The sequence below is a fragment of the Lampris incognitus genome, chromosome 19 (assembly GCF_029633865.1).
Source record: "Lampris incognitus isolate fLamInc1 chromosome 19, fLamInc1.hap2, whole genome shotgun sequence".
NCBI lineage: Eukaryota > Metazoa > Chordata > Actinopteri > Lampriformes > Lampridae > Lampris > Lampris incognitus.
The window spans coordinates 35,991,723-36,006,722 of NC_079229.1; the positions used below are offsets into that span (position 1 = coordinate 35,991,723).

General features: G+C 46.2%; 1 protein-coding gene across 1 annotated transcript in view; it reads right to left on the reverse strand.

Moving 5' to 3' along the window:
- Positions 1-139: 139 nt before the first annotated feature.
- LOC130129721 (nuclease EXOG, mitochondrial-like) overlaps positions 140-15,000 on the reverse strand; it is a 16,277-nt gene continuing 1,416 nt past the window's right edge. Inside the window, exons 3-7 of the mRNA XM_056299325.1 lie at positions 12,666-12,805; positions 8,558-8,634; positions 6,329-6,440; positions 5,798-6,243; positions 140-4,165 (exon numbers count right to left, since the gene is read on the reverse strand). Coding sequence (XP_056155300.1) covers positions 4,006-4,165; positions 5,798-6,243; positions 6,329-6,440; positions 8,558-8,634; positions 12,666-12,805 — 935 coding nt within the window. The 3' untranslated portion in view covers positions 140-4,005. The remainder of the gene's footprint in view (positions 4,166-5,797; positions 6,244-6,328; positions 6,441-8,557; positions 8,635-12,665; positions 12,806-15,000) is intronic.

Here is a 15,000-nt window from a genome sequence, read left to right on the forward strand (position 1 = left end):
CACCCACAGAAAAGCGAGTCAACAAAGGACATTTCTTGTGGGTGATCGACATAGACAGACAATATATATATATATATATAGAGAGAGAGAGGGAGAGAGAGAGAGAATAGTTAAAGTTGTGATTGTTTCCTTTACGTGTTCATCTTTAAGTGTGTTAACACACATCTGACTGGGATTATGGACCAGACCTCTAACAGGCCGACCACCAGTTCAACAAATGTTCTTCTGCTCAACATGAACATCATATGAACATCATATTCAAACTCTTGTATAAAAACTGTATAGTTGGGAATATTCATTGAATCCAGGGTCTATAAAAGCCTTTCTGGATGGCCTTGACATCCCCGTTCCTCCGGAGAGACCGTGCGAGGGTGCTGGGCCGAGTCGACAGGGGAGAAATCTGCTCGTAGGAGATCTGAGAAAGCTGCAGGGCCAGGCGGCCCACCCCTACATATATGCAAGACATTTCAAGAGAAACTACAATCTCCTTTATTCCAGATGTTTTATGACTCATTCCAAGATGGCAATCCCCCCCATCACTGAGAGGCACTTGAATGGTATTGCTCCCAAAACCAGAGAAAGCCAGTGAGAAATGGGAAAACAGGAGGCCAATAAGCTTATTAAATTCAGATGGGAAATATTCTGTAACATTTTAGCAAACAGACTTCAGGACGTCATCCCAGGGATAGTCCCCAACGATCAGAGTGGACTTGTACAAGGTCGGCAGGGGCTCCACAGTGTTAAAAGTGTGCTAAATATTTCACATAACCAAAAGGGGGCAGCAGATACAGCTTTAGGCTCCTCGGCCCGGCTGCTGAGAAGGCCTCTGACAGGCTGCAGTGGCTGCATCTCTTCCAAGCCCGTCGACGTGTTGGATGTGGGGAGAACTTGTGTAAGTGGGTAGGACTGCTTCATGCCAAGACAAACAACTTGGTATCCAACCTAATTCATATTCGTAGAGGGTGTCGCCAAGGTTGCCCGTTGTCCCCCCCCAACCCCACCCCCTCATTTATTCTTGCTATCGACCCTTTTGCAATAGCTGTAAGGGTGCAGCATCCTGGCATTTCAGGTATGACCACAGGGGAGGGGGAACATCGTATCGCTCTTTATGCGGATGATGTCATCCTATTTATCAAAACCCTGGATAAATCCATTGGTGAACATTTCAAAACTGATCAAAACTTTTGGTGAAGTATCTGGATATAAGATCAATCAATCAAAACCTTCAATTCTATTACTTAACTCGGAGGAAAGAGACAACCCTACGCCCGTCGTGTCTAACTTTAATATAACAAACTGCTTTACATACAGATTGTACCGAACATAGAGGAAGCAGTCCTACCACAGTCTTACCAAAGTCCACCACAGTCCTACCACAGCAGGTGTGTCTTCAGCAGGGTTTTATTGGTAGCATCCGGACTCTACAACCTTCAAGAGGAAGAGAGCCCCGATCTAAGGCATCACACAGTATTCATGCAGTTTAGCAGACAAAAAGGGAACAGTAACCGACAGTTAGTCCACACCCGCTTGCACCATCTATGCAGAGCATCTGGGTGTAGAAGAGAGGATCGGTTTGGAACAGTATTCAGTCAGGAACTCTGCACTTTAACTACAAGGCGTCACATCAACGTTCTTGTATCTTGCACATCTAATGGAAAAACAGAGTAGACACACACAATCATACATTTTTCACTCACACAAACCAGCAGGCGAGACCAGCGACCAGTCTCTATGAGCAACTACCACAAACTAAACCTTACACATCAACAGCGTTAAGACTGAATAGTGCTTCTTCTTCTTCTTCTTCACTGTGTTCTTTTGTTTTGTTTAACCCCCCTCCTTTTTCTCCCCAATTGTTCCCGGCCAATTACCCCACTCTTCCGAGCCGTCCCGGTCTCTGCTCCACCCCCTCTGCTGATCCGGGGAGGGCTGCAGACTACCACATGTCTCCTCCCATACATGTGGAGTCACCAGCCGCTCCTTTTCACCAGGGGGACGTAGCACATGGGAGGATCCCGCCACCCCCCCCCCAGTTCCCCCTCCCCCCTGAACAGGCGCCCCGACCGACCAGAGGAGGCGCTAGTGCAGCGACCAGGACACATACCCACATCCGGCTTCCTACCCGCAGACATGGCCAATTGAGTCTGTAGGGACGCCCGACCAAGCCGAAGGTAACACGGGGATTCGAACCGCCGATCCCCGTGTTGGTAGCCAACGGAATAGACCGCCACGCCACCTGGACACCTGGTTCACTAAGTACCTATATGTAAAACTGTTACTATGTAAGCTACTGTGCTTGTCTATGACACGTGTAACACACACCAGCATATGGACATCTACACATGCTGGTGAGTGACGGGACTGTGACTGTAAAATCTCTCAATTTGTGGCATCATCCAAGTCCAGTCGACCCCATTCTACACTCCTGAACCTCAAACCGCAGCTTGTGGCCTTTCATTTGGAAATGCTTCAAGGATTTTGCAGATTCCACAAAAAACACTTTACAAGTCGTTGTTACAGATAAACACCCACGGTTTGGGGTGGGAACTGGGTGGTAAGAAGTGGCTGGTGAGTTTGTCTGCTGGAGTGCCAAACGATGTGAGCTCACCAGCCATCATATAGCGATGGGATTAGCTGGTGAAGTGAAACGATCTTCTCTCACATCCAGTTTGAGAGGTGACAAACATCATTTTCAAAGGTCCTTTGCTTTCCTGTTGTTCTGGATGACGTGTAGAAAAACCCAAGTCCCCAGCCAGACTCTTCTTTCTGTAGTTCCCCGCTGGTGGAACGAGTTACCAAACTCCATTCGATCCGCTGAGTCCCTCTCCATCTTTAAGAGGAAGCTAAAGTCCCAGCTCTTTCTCCAACACCTCCACACCTGATGGGATTAATCCATCCATCCATTATCTGAACCGCTTATCCTGCTCTCAGGGTCGCAGGGATGCTGGAGCCTATCCCAGCAGTCATTGGGCTGCAGGTGGGGAAACACCCTGGCCAGGCTGCCAGGCCATCACAGGCGCCCCCCCACCACCACACACACACACACACACCTAGGGACAACTTAGTATGGTGAGTCACCTGACCTACATGTCTTTGGACTGTGGGAGGAAACCGGAGGGCAGGAAACCCACGCAGACACGGGGAGAACATGCAAACTCCACACAGAGGACGACCCGGGACGACCCCCAAGGTTGGATGACCCTGGGGCTCGAACCCAGGACCTCCTTGCTGTGAGGCGACTGCGCTACCCACTGCACCACCGTGCCACCCACCTCCATACCTGATGGGATTAATCCCTCCATTATCCAAGTTGCTTATCCATGTATGGTCATGGGATGCTGGAGCCTATCCCAGCAGTCATTGGGCGACAGGCAGGGAGACACCCTGGACAGGTCGCCAAGCCATCACAGAGCTGACACATTCACACCTAGGGACAATGTAGTATGGCCAATTCACCCACCTACATCTACTATACATATACTGTCAAACTTGCATGGTAAAACTGGGGATAAAGGGCACGGTTTGTTTTCCTGTTTCCTTCAAAGTAAGATGAGAGGAGAGCGCCGTGGGGGATTTCACTTCCCTGTGAAGCTCAACCATTGGGTTCAGTCAGTGGGTTTAATGTACAAAAAAAAAAAAAAATCACTCCTATGCACCCTATGCATTGTCTTTGTACACTGTCTGTTGACACCATGTCCTACCAGACGTGAGCCTAGTTTTTTGGCACGTGTGTTGTCGTCTCCTGACTAGATCCTTGCATGTGTTGTATGAACGCTCAGATGTACCGTCACTTTGGATAAAAGCGTCTGCTAAATGAAATGGTAATACTGTAAAACACAGTGTGAAACTGGACAGCGCCGCAGATGAGATCTGTCAACTTTTCCTGGATCAGAGAAACGGGAATTTGGTAAACTACAATCGCTGACTTTCCACCTGCAACGTTCCTCAGCACACTGGGAAAAAAAGACATCCCTTTCCCTTCCTGACAGGAAGTGACCTCATTAATCACACCCCTGTTTTGCCCTTTGGCGGCTCCTTATTGGCCAGCTCCTCCTTCTTCTGCTGGTAGAGGTTGGTGAGGTAGTCATCTGGCTGGATACCCTGATCCTTCAACTCTGACATGAACTTCTCTAGCTTCTCTATGGAACGAGCACTGCCCACTTTCCTAGAGAGAGAGACAGAAAGAGAGAGAGAGAGAGATTGAAACAACGAGACTGAAATAAATCAGAATGGTGAAGAGAGACGGAGGATTAATAAAGACAGTTGGAGGAGAGGGAGAGACGAACAGGACACAAGAAAAGAGAGAAATGGTACAGACGAGGTGGTCGAAGAAGACAGGGGTGTAAAACAGTAAAACACTTGATCTGTTGGACAGAAGCTGGTCAGTCTCGTCTTATGTGCTTCTGCTGCGTTTTGAATCACTTTGAAATAATAATAATAATAATAATCCCTGGTATCAGTAGTAGTATTTGTAGTATGACTGGTAATAGTACTGGTAGCGGTGTTTTTTCCCAGTTCAACTTTTTCTTTTTTAAAGATGATTTTTTTGGCATCTTCTGCCTATATTAGATAGTGATGGTAGAGAGACAGGAAGGGCAGAGGAGAAAGAGGGGATGACCTGCAGCAAAGGGCACGGGCCGGATTCGAACCCAGGCCGCTGCGGTAAGGACTCAGCCTTATGTGGTACCCCTCTACCAGGTGAGCCACCGGGGGGGGGGGCTCCCCCCCCCCAATTCAACCTTTATCTATCTAACAAGGGAGCTGCATATAGATGAAGCATGTTTTCATGGACGACCTGGCTGAGAAAGTACAAGCACAGAAAAGACAAACCGTTTAAAACTTCTTCAACGGATAGTTTGGTTTTTAGGGCACACGTGAGTGAAATTAACATTGGTAAATATTCGACTCACAGTCACTTCCATCTTTTCTTCGTGTGGAGTTCAACTTTGGTGAAAAGTGAAAGTGATGGAAGTGAACGGGAGGCGAAAATTTGCCAATGTTAATGTCGCATACGTGACCGTGCCGTTACTGTGTGTCCTACTTACATAGTGTAAGATAAACCTGTTTTTGTTTTGGGTATTTTTCCCCCTTTTCTCCGAATTGTTCTTGGCCAATTATCCAATCCTTCCAAACCGTCCCGGTCTCTGCTCCATTTCCTCTGCTGATCCGGGGAGGGCTGCAGACTACCACATGCCTCCTCCGACACATGTGGAGTCACCAGCCGCTTCTTTTCACCTGACAGTGAGGAGTTTCACCAGGGGTACGTAGCGCGTGGGAGGATCACACTATTCCCCCCAGTTCCCCCTCCCCCCCGAACAGGCACACTGACTGACCAGAGGAGGCGCTAGTGCAGCGACCAGGACACATACCCACATCCAGCTTCCCACCCGTAGACACGGCCAATTGTGTCTGTAGGGACGCCCGACCAAGCCGGAGGTAACACGGGGATTCAAACTGTCGATCCCCATGTCGGTAGGCAACAGAATAGACCACCACACTACCTGGATGCCCTTCACTGTCTTGTTTTGCTGAGAACTGCACACCTCATGCAGAGAAAATAGGCTTGATGATGAAGCTCTAGATGATGCACCGCTGCAGCACCGCCACTGCAGCACCGCCGCGGCTCACGCAGGCAGTGTGGCTGCTCTGATCTGTTAACACGGGCACCCAAATGAAAAGCAAGAGGTTCCACAGCACTGCTCAGGTAGGCGGTGTGGCCCGGACCTCAATCACTGCAGGGGAAATTCCATCACCACAACAGCCCTAGTAGTACACACACACACACAAATATACACACCTGCCGGTCAGGTAGAGTGTAAACTCTTTGTACCCCATCAGCTTACATCCGTCCACCTTACACAGGTCAGTGGGAGGGCCAAACTCTGTGGGAATCGAATCTGCGGCACTCTGCTCAGTATTCAAATTCACTTCTTTGTTGTTGGATTTGATCTCCTGCTCTGTTCTGGTTTTGGAGTTCCCACCGGCAGTTTCAGACGCCGGGTCACTGGTTTTCGGCAGCCTGGGGTAAAAGGTGAGCCCAGCGGCCTTCTCTAGTTCCAACAGGCTGACCTGGAAGTCCGTCAGAGATCGTTCAAAGCTGATTGGCTGGTTGGGGATGATGAACGCCCCCAGGGCCAGGGGCGGAGATTGTGATTGCTCAGCTTTATCTGAGACGTTGTTGTTTTGGACTAAGATGACCTTGAAGAGGTGAGTGGGAACAGCCACGCCATCATTACCGATTACCTTCGAGAGGAGAGTAAAAAGTTGTTTAATTTAAAGTACACATTCACATGCATGTGTACACACACACACACACACACACCCTTACCTGGTAGGAGACCTTCCTCTTGCCATCAACTTCTTGAGGAAGAACCAGCGGTCCAGAAACCACCCAGACATCCTGGAAACGCTTTGTGAGGTCCCTGCAGTACATCTCCAGTCTGCACACACACACACACACACACACACAATGCATTTCTAATGTATGTATAACCTGCTGAATATTCTTTTTAGTCAAACTTGGACATCCAGGCTTGTCATTTCCCTTGCCAACACATCTTGAATAATAATAACAATAATAATAATAATGATAACAATAACAATGATGATGATAATAATAACAACAACAACAATAATAATAGCAATAATAATAATAACAACAACAATAATGATAATAATAATAGCAAGTGGGCTAGCTGAATACTATCTGTGTTCAAACTTTAACATGTTCATTTATTATATCTGCATTAATAACAGTACAATTCTGTACACTTGTTAAAATATTCAAAATTGTTTAAAGAAAAATTCCCCTCAGAAATGAACGGCATGATGATGTTTGTCACCGGATTGATGAGGACACGGCTCATCTCATTCAACCAATTTACAACACCGCAACTACATCCATGACACCAACTTAGAAGACTTTTTTCTCCAGGAAATGGACCTTCTAGTAATCATTTGGATGTGTTTTCATAACCACTAGTAATAAAGTCAGTGATAATGGTTAATTTGTTTCATAACCACTAGTAATAAAGTCAGCGATGATGGTTAATTTGTTTCATAACCACTAGTGATAAAGTCAGTGATGATGGTTAATTTGTTTCATAACCACTAGTGATAAAGTCAGTGATGATGGTTAATTTGTTTCATAGCCACTAGTGATAAAGTCAGTGATAATGGTCAATTTGTTTCATAACCACTAGTGATAAAGTCAGTGATAATGGTTAATTTGTTTCATAACCACTAGTAATAAAGTCAGTGATGATGGTTAATTTGTTTCATAACCACTAGTAATAAAGTCAGTGATGATGGTCAATTTGTTTCATAGCCACTAGTGATAAAGTCAGTGATAATGGTCAATTTGTTTCATAACCACTAGTGATAAAGTCAGTGATAATGGTTAATTTGTTTCATAACCACCAGTGATAAAGTCAGTGATAATGGTTAATTTGTTTCATAACCACTAGTAATAAAGTCAGTGATGATGGTTAATTTGTTTCATAGCCACTAGTGATAAAGTCAGTGATAATGGTCAATTTGTTTCATAACCACTAGTGATAAAGTCAGTGATAATGGTTAATTTGTTTCATAACCACTAGTAATAAAGTCAGTGATGATGGTTAATTTGTTTCATAGCCACTAGTGATAAAGTCAGTGATAATGGTCAATTTGTTTCATAACCACTAGTGATAAAGTCAGTGATAATGGTTAATTTGTTTCATAACCACTAGTGATAAAGTCAGTGATAATGGTTAATTTGTTTCATAACCACCAGTGATAAAGTCAGTGATAATGGTTAATTTGTTTCATAGCCACTAGTGATAAAGTCAGTGATAATGGTTAATTTGTTTCATAACCACTAGTAATAAAGTCAGTGATGATGGTTAATTTGTTTCATAGCCACTAGTGATAAAGTCAGTGATAATGGTTAATTTGTTTCATAACCACCAGTGATAAAGTCAGTGATAATGGTTAATTTGTTTCATAACCACTAGTGATAAAGTCAGTGATAATAGTTAATTTGTTTCATAACCACTAGTGATAAAGTCAGTGATAATAGTTAATTTGTTTCATAGCCACTAGTGATAAAGTCAGTGATAATGGTTAATTTGTTTCATAACCACTAGTGATAAAGTCAGTGATAATAGTTAATTTGTTTCATAACCACTAGTGATAAAGTCAGTGATAATAGTTAATTTGTTTCATAACCACTAGTGATAAAGTCAGTGATAATGGTTAATTTGTTTCATAACCACTAGTGATAAAGTCAGTGATAATGGTTAATTTGTTTCATAACCACTAGTGATAAAGTCAGTGATAATAGTTAATTTGTTTCATAACCACTAGTGATAAAGTCAGTGATAATAGTTAATTTGTTTCATAACCACTAGTGATAAAGTCAGTGATAATAGTTAATTTGTTTCATAACCACTAGTGATAAAGTCAGTGATAATAGTTAATTTGTTTCATAACCACTAGTGATAAAGTCAGTGATACTGGTTAATTGTGTCACTGCTGTTGCAATAAAACTGAAGTGAAAAGCTGAGAGAGAGCGAACCTGTTCCAGAAACCAGCGTTGTTCTCATAGTTCTGTGGTACAATGTTGGACAGGAGGAAGGTGTCAGCCATGAACCGCTGGAAGAGAGCATGCGCGCGCGCACACACACACACACACACACACACACACACACACACACACACACACACACAACAGGTTAGCAGGTGGCTGCAGGTGCTTCCAAGTTGTTTTTTATGTTTGGTTGTTAATGTATTGTTTGAACATGTCAGTTCAGTTTTTTGTTTTTTTAAATTTCCCTTTTTTCTCCCCACCAATTACCCCACTCTTCCGAGCCACCCCGGTCTCTGCTCCACCCCCTCTGCCGATCCGGGGAGGGCTGCAGACTACCACATGCCTCCTCCAGTATATGTGGAGTCACCAGCTGCTTCTTGTCACCTGACAGTGAGGAGTTTCACCAGGGGGACGTAGCGCGTGGGAGGATCACGCTACTCCCCCCAGTCCCCCCTCCCTCCTGAACAGGCACCCCGACTGACCAGAGGAGGCAGTAGTGCAGCGACCAGGACACATACCTACATCCGGCTTCCCACCTGCAGAAACAGCCAATTGTGTCTGTAGGGATGCCCGACCAAGCCAGAGGTAACACAGGGATTCAAACCGGCGACCCTCATGTTGGTAGGCAACGGAATAGACCGCCACGCCACCAGAACGCCCCAACTTATCTTTTAAAATCAAATTATTTCCCTGTGCATGGTGTGTGTGTGTGTGTGTGTGTGAGAAACTCTAGGTCAGGGGTCTCAAACTCAAATGACCCGGGGGCCACTTGACAGGTGGTCTTATGGAGGAGGGCAGTGCAATAGGGATGAAGACAAAACTGTTCCGACTATATAACCTTCACATCGTTTTATTATTATTTCACATTTTCTCTGAGTTTCACATGAGTAAGTAACTATGTACATAGCGTAGCCTGGCCTAGGCCTACATGTTTAGCCTACTTCTTCCAGAAACCAGGCACTTCTTCTGCTGACACAGCTGAGGCACATTTGCTTTCAGGGACTGGGCAGTGGACACCCTGGAGATGTTCATTGGCCAGTCTGGACCTATGCTTTGATTAATTAAAGTTCATAGTTGAGAACAGTTTCTCACACAGATAAGTGCTGCTGAAAAGACACATGACCTGCCTGAACAGTTTGGACAACTGTGGGAATGTTTTGGGAAGCTCTCTGAGAAACTGTCCAAGCATCTCCTGCTTTCCTTGTGCCTCTCTGAACTTCGCCTTGAGCTCAGTGTTGCACTGCAGGTCTGTGAGCTCCATGTGAAATGCACTTGGAGCACTGTCCATGTCAGAGGAGAAGGGCTCTGCAAATAACTGGAAAGTGGTGCTGTGAGTCTTAAAATCAGAAACGCGAAGCTCAAACTCCTGCTGCAAATTGTCAACGGCAGTCACCTCCTCATCAGCATCGACTCTGGCACCATCATCAATAACTGACTGGCATGTTGAGAAGTGGGGCGGCACGGTGGCGCAGTGGTTAGCGCAGTTGCCTCACAACAAGAAGGTCCTGGGTTCGAGCCCCAGGGTAGTCCAACCTTGGAGGTCGTCCTCTGTGTGGAGTTTGCATGTTCTCCCCGTGTCTGCGTGGGTTTCCTCCCGGTGCTCCGGTTTCCTCCCACAGTCCAAAAACATGTAGGTCAGGTGAATCGGCCGTACTAATTTGTCCCTAGGTATGAATGTGTGTGTATGTTGGCCCTGTGTGATGGTCTGGCGGCCTGTCCAGGGTGTCTCCCTGCCTGCTACCCAATGACTACTAGGACAGGCTCCAGCATCCCGTGACCCTGAGAGCAGGATAAAGCGATTCGGATAATGGATGGATGGATGTTGGGAAGTGGACAAACCTGTTCTCTGTGAGCTGTGGTTTCCATAATCTGAGTTTCACAGAGAAGGCTTTCACACTATCAGATGCTACAGTGACACGTCAGTCTAGCCCCTGCAGCTTTAAATTAGGAGTGTTACGTGCCTGTGTGACATCAACTAAGAAAGCTAAGTCCATGAGCCATTTGGGATCATCAAGCACAGGAACATGAGGCCTGCCTTCTGTCATCAATTCCCTGATCGCCTTCCTCAATTCAAAAAACGTTTTCAGGACACCGCCCCTGCTCAACCAGCGCACTTCTGTGAAGTACAACTCATCTCCATATGTTGCATCGGTTTCCTCCAGAAACACACAGAACTGACAGTGTTGTAAACCTCCTGATCTGATGTGATCAATGTATTTCACCACAACAGTCACAACACTGGCAAATTTCAAGTATTTGCTGCAGAGCGCCTGCTGGTGAATGACGCAGTGCAATGCCATTGCAGTATTTTCATTCTCTTCCTCCAACTTTCTCTGAATCAGTGCTGCAAGCCCATTTTTTTTCCCTTCCCGTCATTGACGGGGCACCATCAGTGGTGATTCCAGCCAATTTATTGCAGGGTAGACCAGCACCCTCAACTGCATTGCAGGGCACCTGAAATATATATTTGGCTGTAGCCGTTCCCTGCATTGCATATTTTTTTCTTTTGATTTTGATATACTTCGTTGATCCCCGTGGGGAAATTCCTCTCTACATTTAACCCATCCTAGCTGTGTAGCTAGGAGCAGTGGGCAGCCACCGGGGGACCAATTCCGGTTGGTCTTGCCATGCCTCGGTCAGGGGCACAGACAGGAGTATTAACCCTAACATGCACGTCTTTTTGATGGTGGAGGAAACCACAGCACCTGGAGAAAACCCACACAGACACGGGGAGAACATGCAAACTCCACACAGAGGATGACCTGGGATGACCCCCAAGGTTGGATTACCCCAGGGTTCGAACCCAGGACCTTCTTGCCATGAAGCGACAGCACTAACCACTGCACCACCATACTGCCCTAAACTTAGGCAGTTCTTCTGTTAACTCAAAATGGTCACTGATACCCCTTACAGCTTATAGCGAGCTGAGCATTGTCATTTACATATGCTTTCATCAAAAGAACAATGTGTGAAATCGCTTGCTTTAGTGCACGACTGTCTGTAAATGTCACCTGACAACTCACTGATCCGTTCTGCCATTGTATTTGGGCTGAGACAAACGTTTCCGAACAAAGATGCCTTCTGCGGGCAAATGATATTCACTACCTGCAGCATGCAGTCTCTCAGAAATTGTCCCTCTGTAAATGCTGCATCACAGTCTTGTTTGACTTTGTGAAAACAGTTCTGCTGACAGGACAGACTTTTTTGAAAGTGTGCTGCCTTTCTTTCTCTCCCTCTCCTCGCCTTTGAACCGGTCCTCCTCCTCTGCATGTTTAGTGGTGTAATGTCGCTTCAGATTGAAATCCTTCAGGACAGCAACTTTTTCCTTGCTATTCAGACAGATCGCAGACGCATTAAATTCAGTGAAGAAGTGGTCACATGTCCACTTCTCTTGGAACTGTTGGTGCTCCTGCTCAGCTTTTCTTTTGGCTTTTGAAAGTGACATTTTTACAAAACATCTGCAAGCAGTGACAACAGTTTACGTTAGCAAGCTCACGTGAGATATTTCAGTGGGCTAGCCTACTGGGTTTATGCGCTCACGTTGCCTGGCTACAGCGTGCGTGAGAGAGAGAGAGACACACAAAGACAGAGAGAGAGTTGCAAAACTGACATTAGGCTACGTCATCTGCAACTGGCCTCATAACTAATCTTAATTGAGTACTTAGTACTAGAAACACAGAAACGTTAACAAAACAAAACAAAACAACAACACAAAAGTAGTATGCAAAATGGATATGCGGTCCGGTTCTCTCAATAATTCTAAAACATAATGTGGGCTGCATAAAACCGCTTCACGGGCCGGATGTGGCCCGCGGGCCAGTAGTTTGAGACCCCTGCTCTAGGGAAATGGGTGTTTGTGTGAATGTAATGCAAGTACGGGAGTCACTCTTTGGTTGTGTGTGTGGGTGGGGGGTGGTTGTTTTGCTTGAGAAAGATCTGATAGATCGAAACATGGCCAAACAAACTAAGTAATGGGAGCATTCCAGTGTGCAGACCTAACGTCTTCATTCTATGTTTTGTAATTTATGTCTTGGGCCTAAATGTTTTTTCTGGATGTGTGCACACTTGGTTCCTTTTCTGTGTGTGGGTGTGAAACCTCAGACTGCTTGTTGTCCCCAGCAGGAGCCATGTGACCTCTGCTCCAGCCACTACGAAAGTAGTCGCCGTTTGTGGCACTGAAGCATGCTGGGATTGCAGGATCTGGACGGAACCTGCAGTGTTTCCTCTCTGTATTACCTGGGAAGAAGGAACGACAGACAGACAGATAGAGGAAGAAAGATAAACAGAGAAGAATAAACAGATGGAGACAGAGCAGCATAAAAGTGCCTTGTGTCCTTCCGGATCTTTTTCATTACATTTTGAGAAAGAGTTATCTGTAACGTAATTTTTGGATGGTATGAAAATGGCAATTTTTAAAAAAAAAACATTTTATTTCTGATTTTTCCCTTTTTCTCCCAATTTAGTGGCCAATCTATCCCTATTTTAATTCAAACACCCACCCTCGTACTGCATGCGTTCGCCAACTGCATCTCTCCAGCCGGCAGTCTGGAAGGAGACGCCTCCCCACTTTCATGGCAAGGCGAATCCAGGCCGAACCACTGCTTTTTCCGACACACACAGAGACGCATTCATGTGACGAACACAAGCCGACTCTGCCCCCTCCCAAAGACAGTGGTGCCAATTATTGCTGCTTCATCGAGTCCGACCATAGTCGGATCTGACGAGACCGGGGCACAAACCCCGGTCCCCAGTGGGCAACTGCATCAACACAAAGCCGATGCTTAGACCGCTACACCACCGCGGACCAAAAATGGCAAATTTGATGAGTTTTCCCCAGTGGCATTTTTGGAGCAAGTCATTCAATGTCATAGGTGAATCAGTTCCTCTAGACACGTTTATTGTCAGATATGTTTCATCTAAGTGACCTCTTCAGTCTCAGCTGACTGCAGGTATCCTTATAAACAATACAGTGGCACAATGACCCAAACCAACGACCAGTTTCATATGCAAATCGCTGTGACCATTAACTAGAGTTTCAACAGCCGTGTGTACTATTCACAGAGGATTGGGGAATAGTTGCAATGACAGCATTGTAAGATGGTGACAGATGTACTCTTAGCCCAACCCCCCCAACCAACCCCCCTCGGCTCAGGGACGATCGTTCCCTCTCCACATAGATGGCCTTTTTGACTCCCCGTTCAAACCAGCGTTCCTCCCTATCAAGGATGTGTACATCCACACAAGAGTGGCCACTGGCCTGTAGATGATGTAGACTGTGGAGTCCTGGCCTGTAGATGGTGTAGACTGTGGAGTCCTGGCCTGTAGATGGTGTGGAGTCCTGGACTGAGGTGTTAGGGCCCAGACACGCCAAACCGACTAGCTGCGACAAAGGCCGACCGTTGCGTCGCCTCACGTTGCCTGCCGTCTGGGCCAAAAAGTAGCACTTGAACACACCGCAAAGACTACAGTCGACGGCCAACGAGCATGTACGTTCTGCACTGATTCGCTAAGCTGAACAGCCAATCAGAGTGATCTCTCTGACTGACGGGCTCCGCTGATTCAACATGTTGAATCGGCCAAAAAGCTGCCGACAGGGGTCCGACTAGTGCTGACGGTGCGGGACACACCACAAAAACTAGGGTCACAGACGCTCACAGACATTGGCTGATCGTCGGCCTGGTGTGTCAGGGCCCTTAGTGCTTCTGTGTTGTGCCATTCTCTTGGTCAGCGTCTGTTTGGTTTCCCCAATGTCCAAGTTACTGCAATCCTCCCGGCACTTAACAGCGTACACTATATTGCTCCGTTTGTGCCGGGGGACCTGATCCTTAGGGTGGACTAACTTCTGGTGCAGTGTGTTTTGGGGTCTGAAAGCAACTGAGACAAAGTGTTTGGAAAATACGCGTCTAAACTGTTCCGACACTCCCGCCACATATGGAACCACCACTGGTTTACACTTAGACAGCTGTTGTCCTTCTCCTCTCTTCGATGGGCTGGTGCACTGTTTAGGCGTCTTCCTGGCTTTGACAAACGCCCAGTTAGGATAACCACACTTAACTAGGGCCTGTTTAATGTGGGATTTCTCCCTGTCCCCGGCTGCTGTGTCGGTGGGGACGTTGTCAGCTTGGTGGTACAGCGTCCTGATGACTCCTAGTTTGTGCTCCAGTTGATGATGAGAGTCAAACCTTAAGTACTGATCAGTATGTGTTGGTTTATGGTAAACATCAACATACATCTGTCACCATCTTGCAATGCTGTGATTGCAATTATTCCTCAATCCTCTGTGAGTAGTACACATGGCCGCTGTAACTCTAGTTAACGGTCATGGCAATTTGCATATGAAACCGAGTGTTGGTTTGGGTCGTTATGCCACTGTATTGTTTATAAGGGTGGGACACCTGCAGTCACTGTATTGTTTATAAGGTTGGGGACAC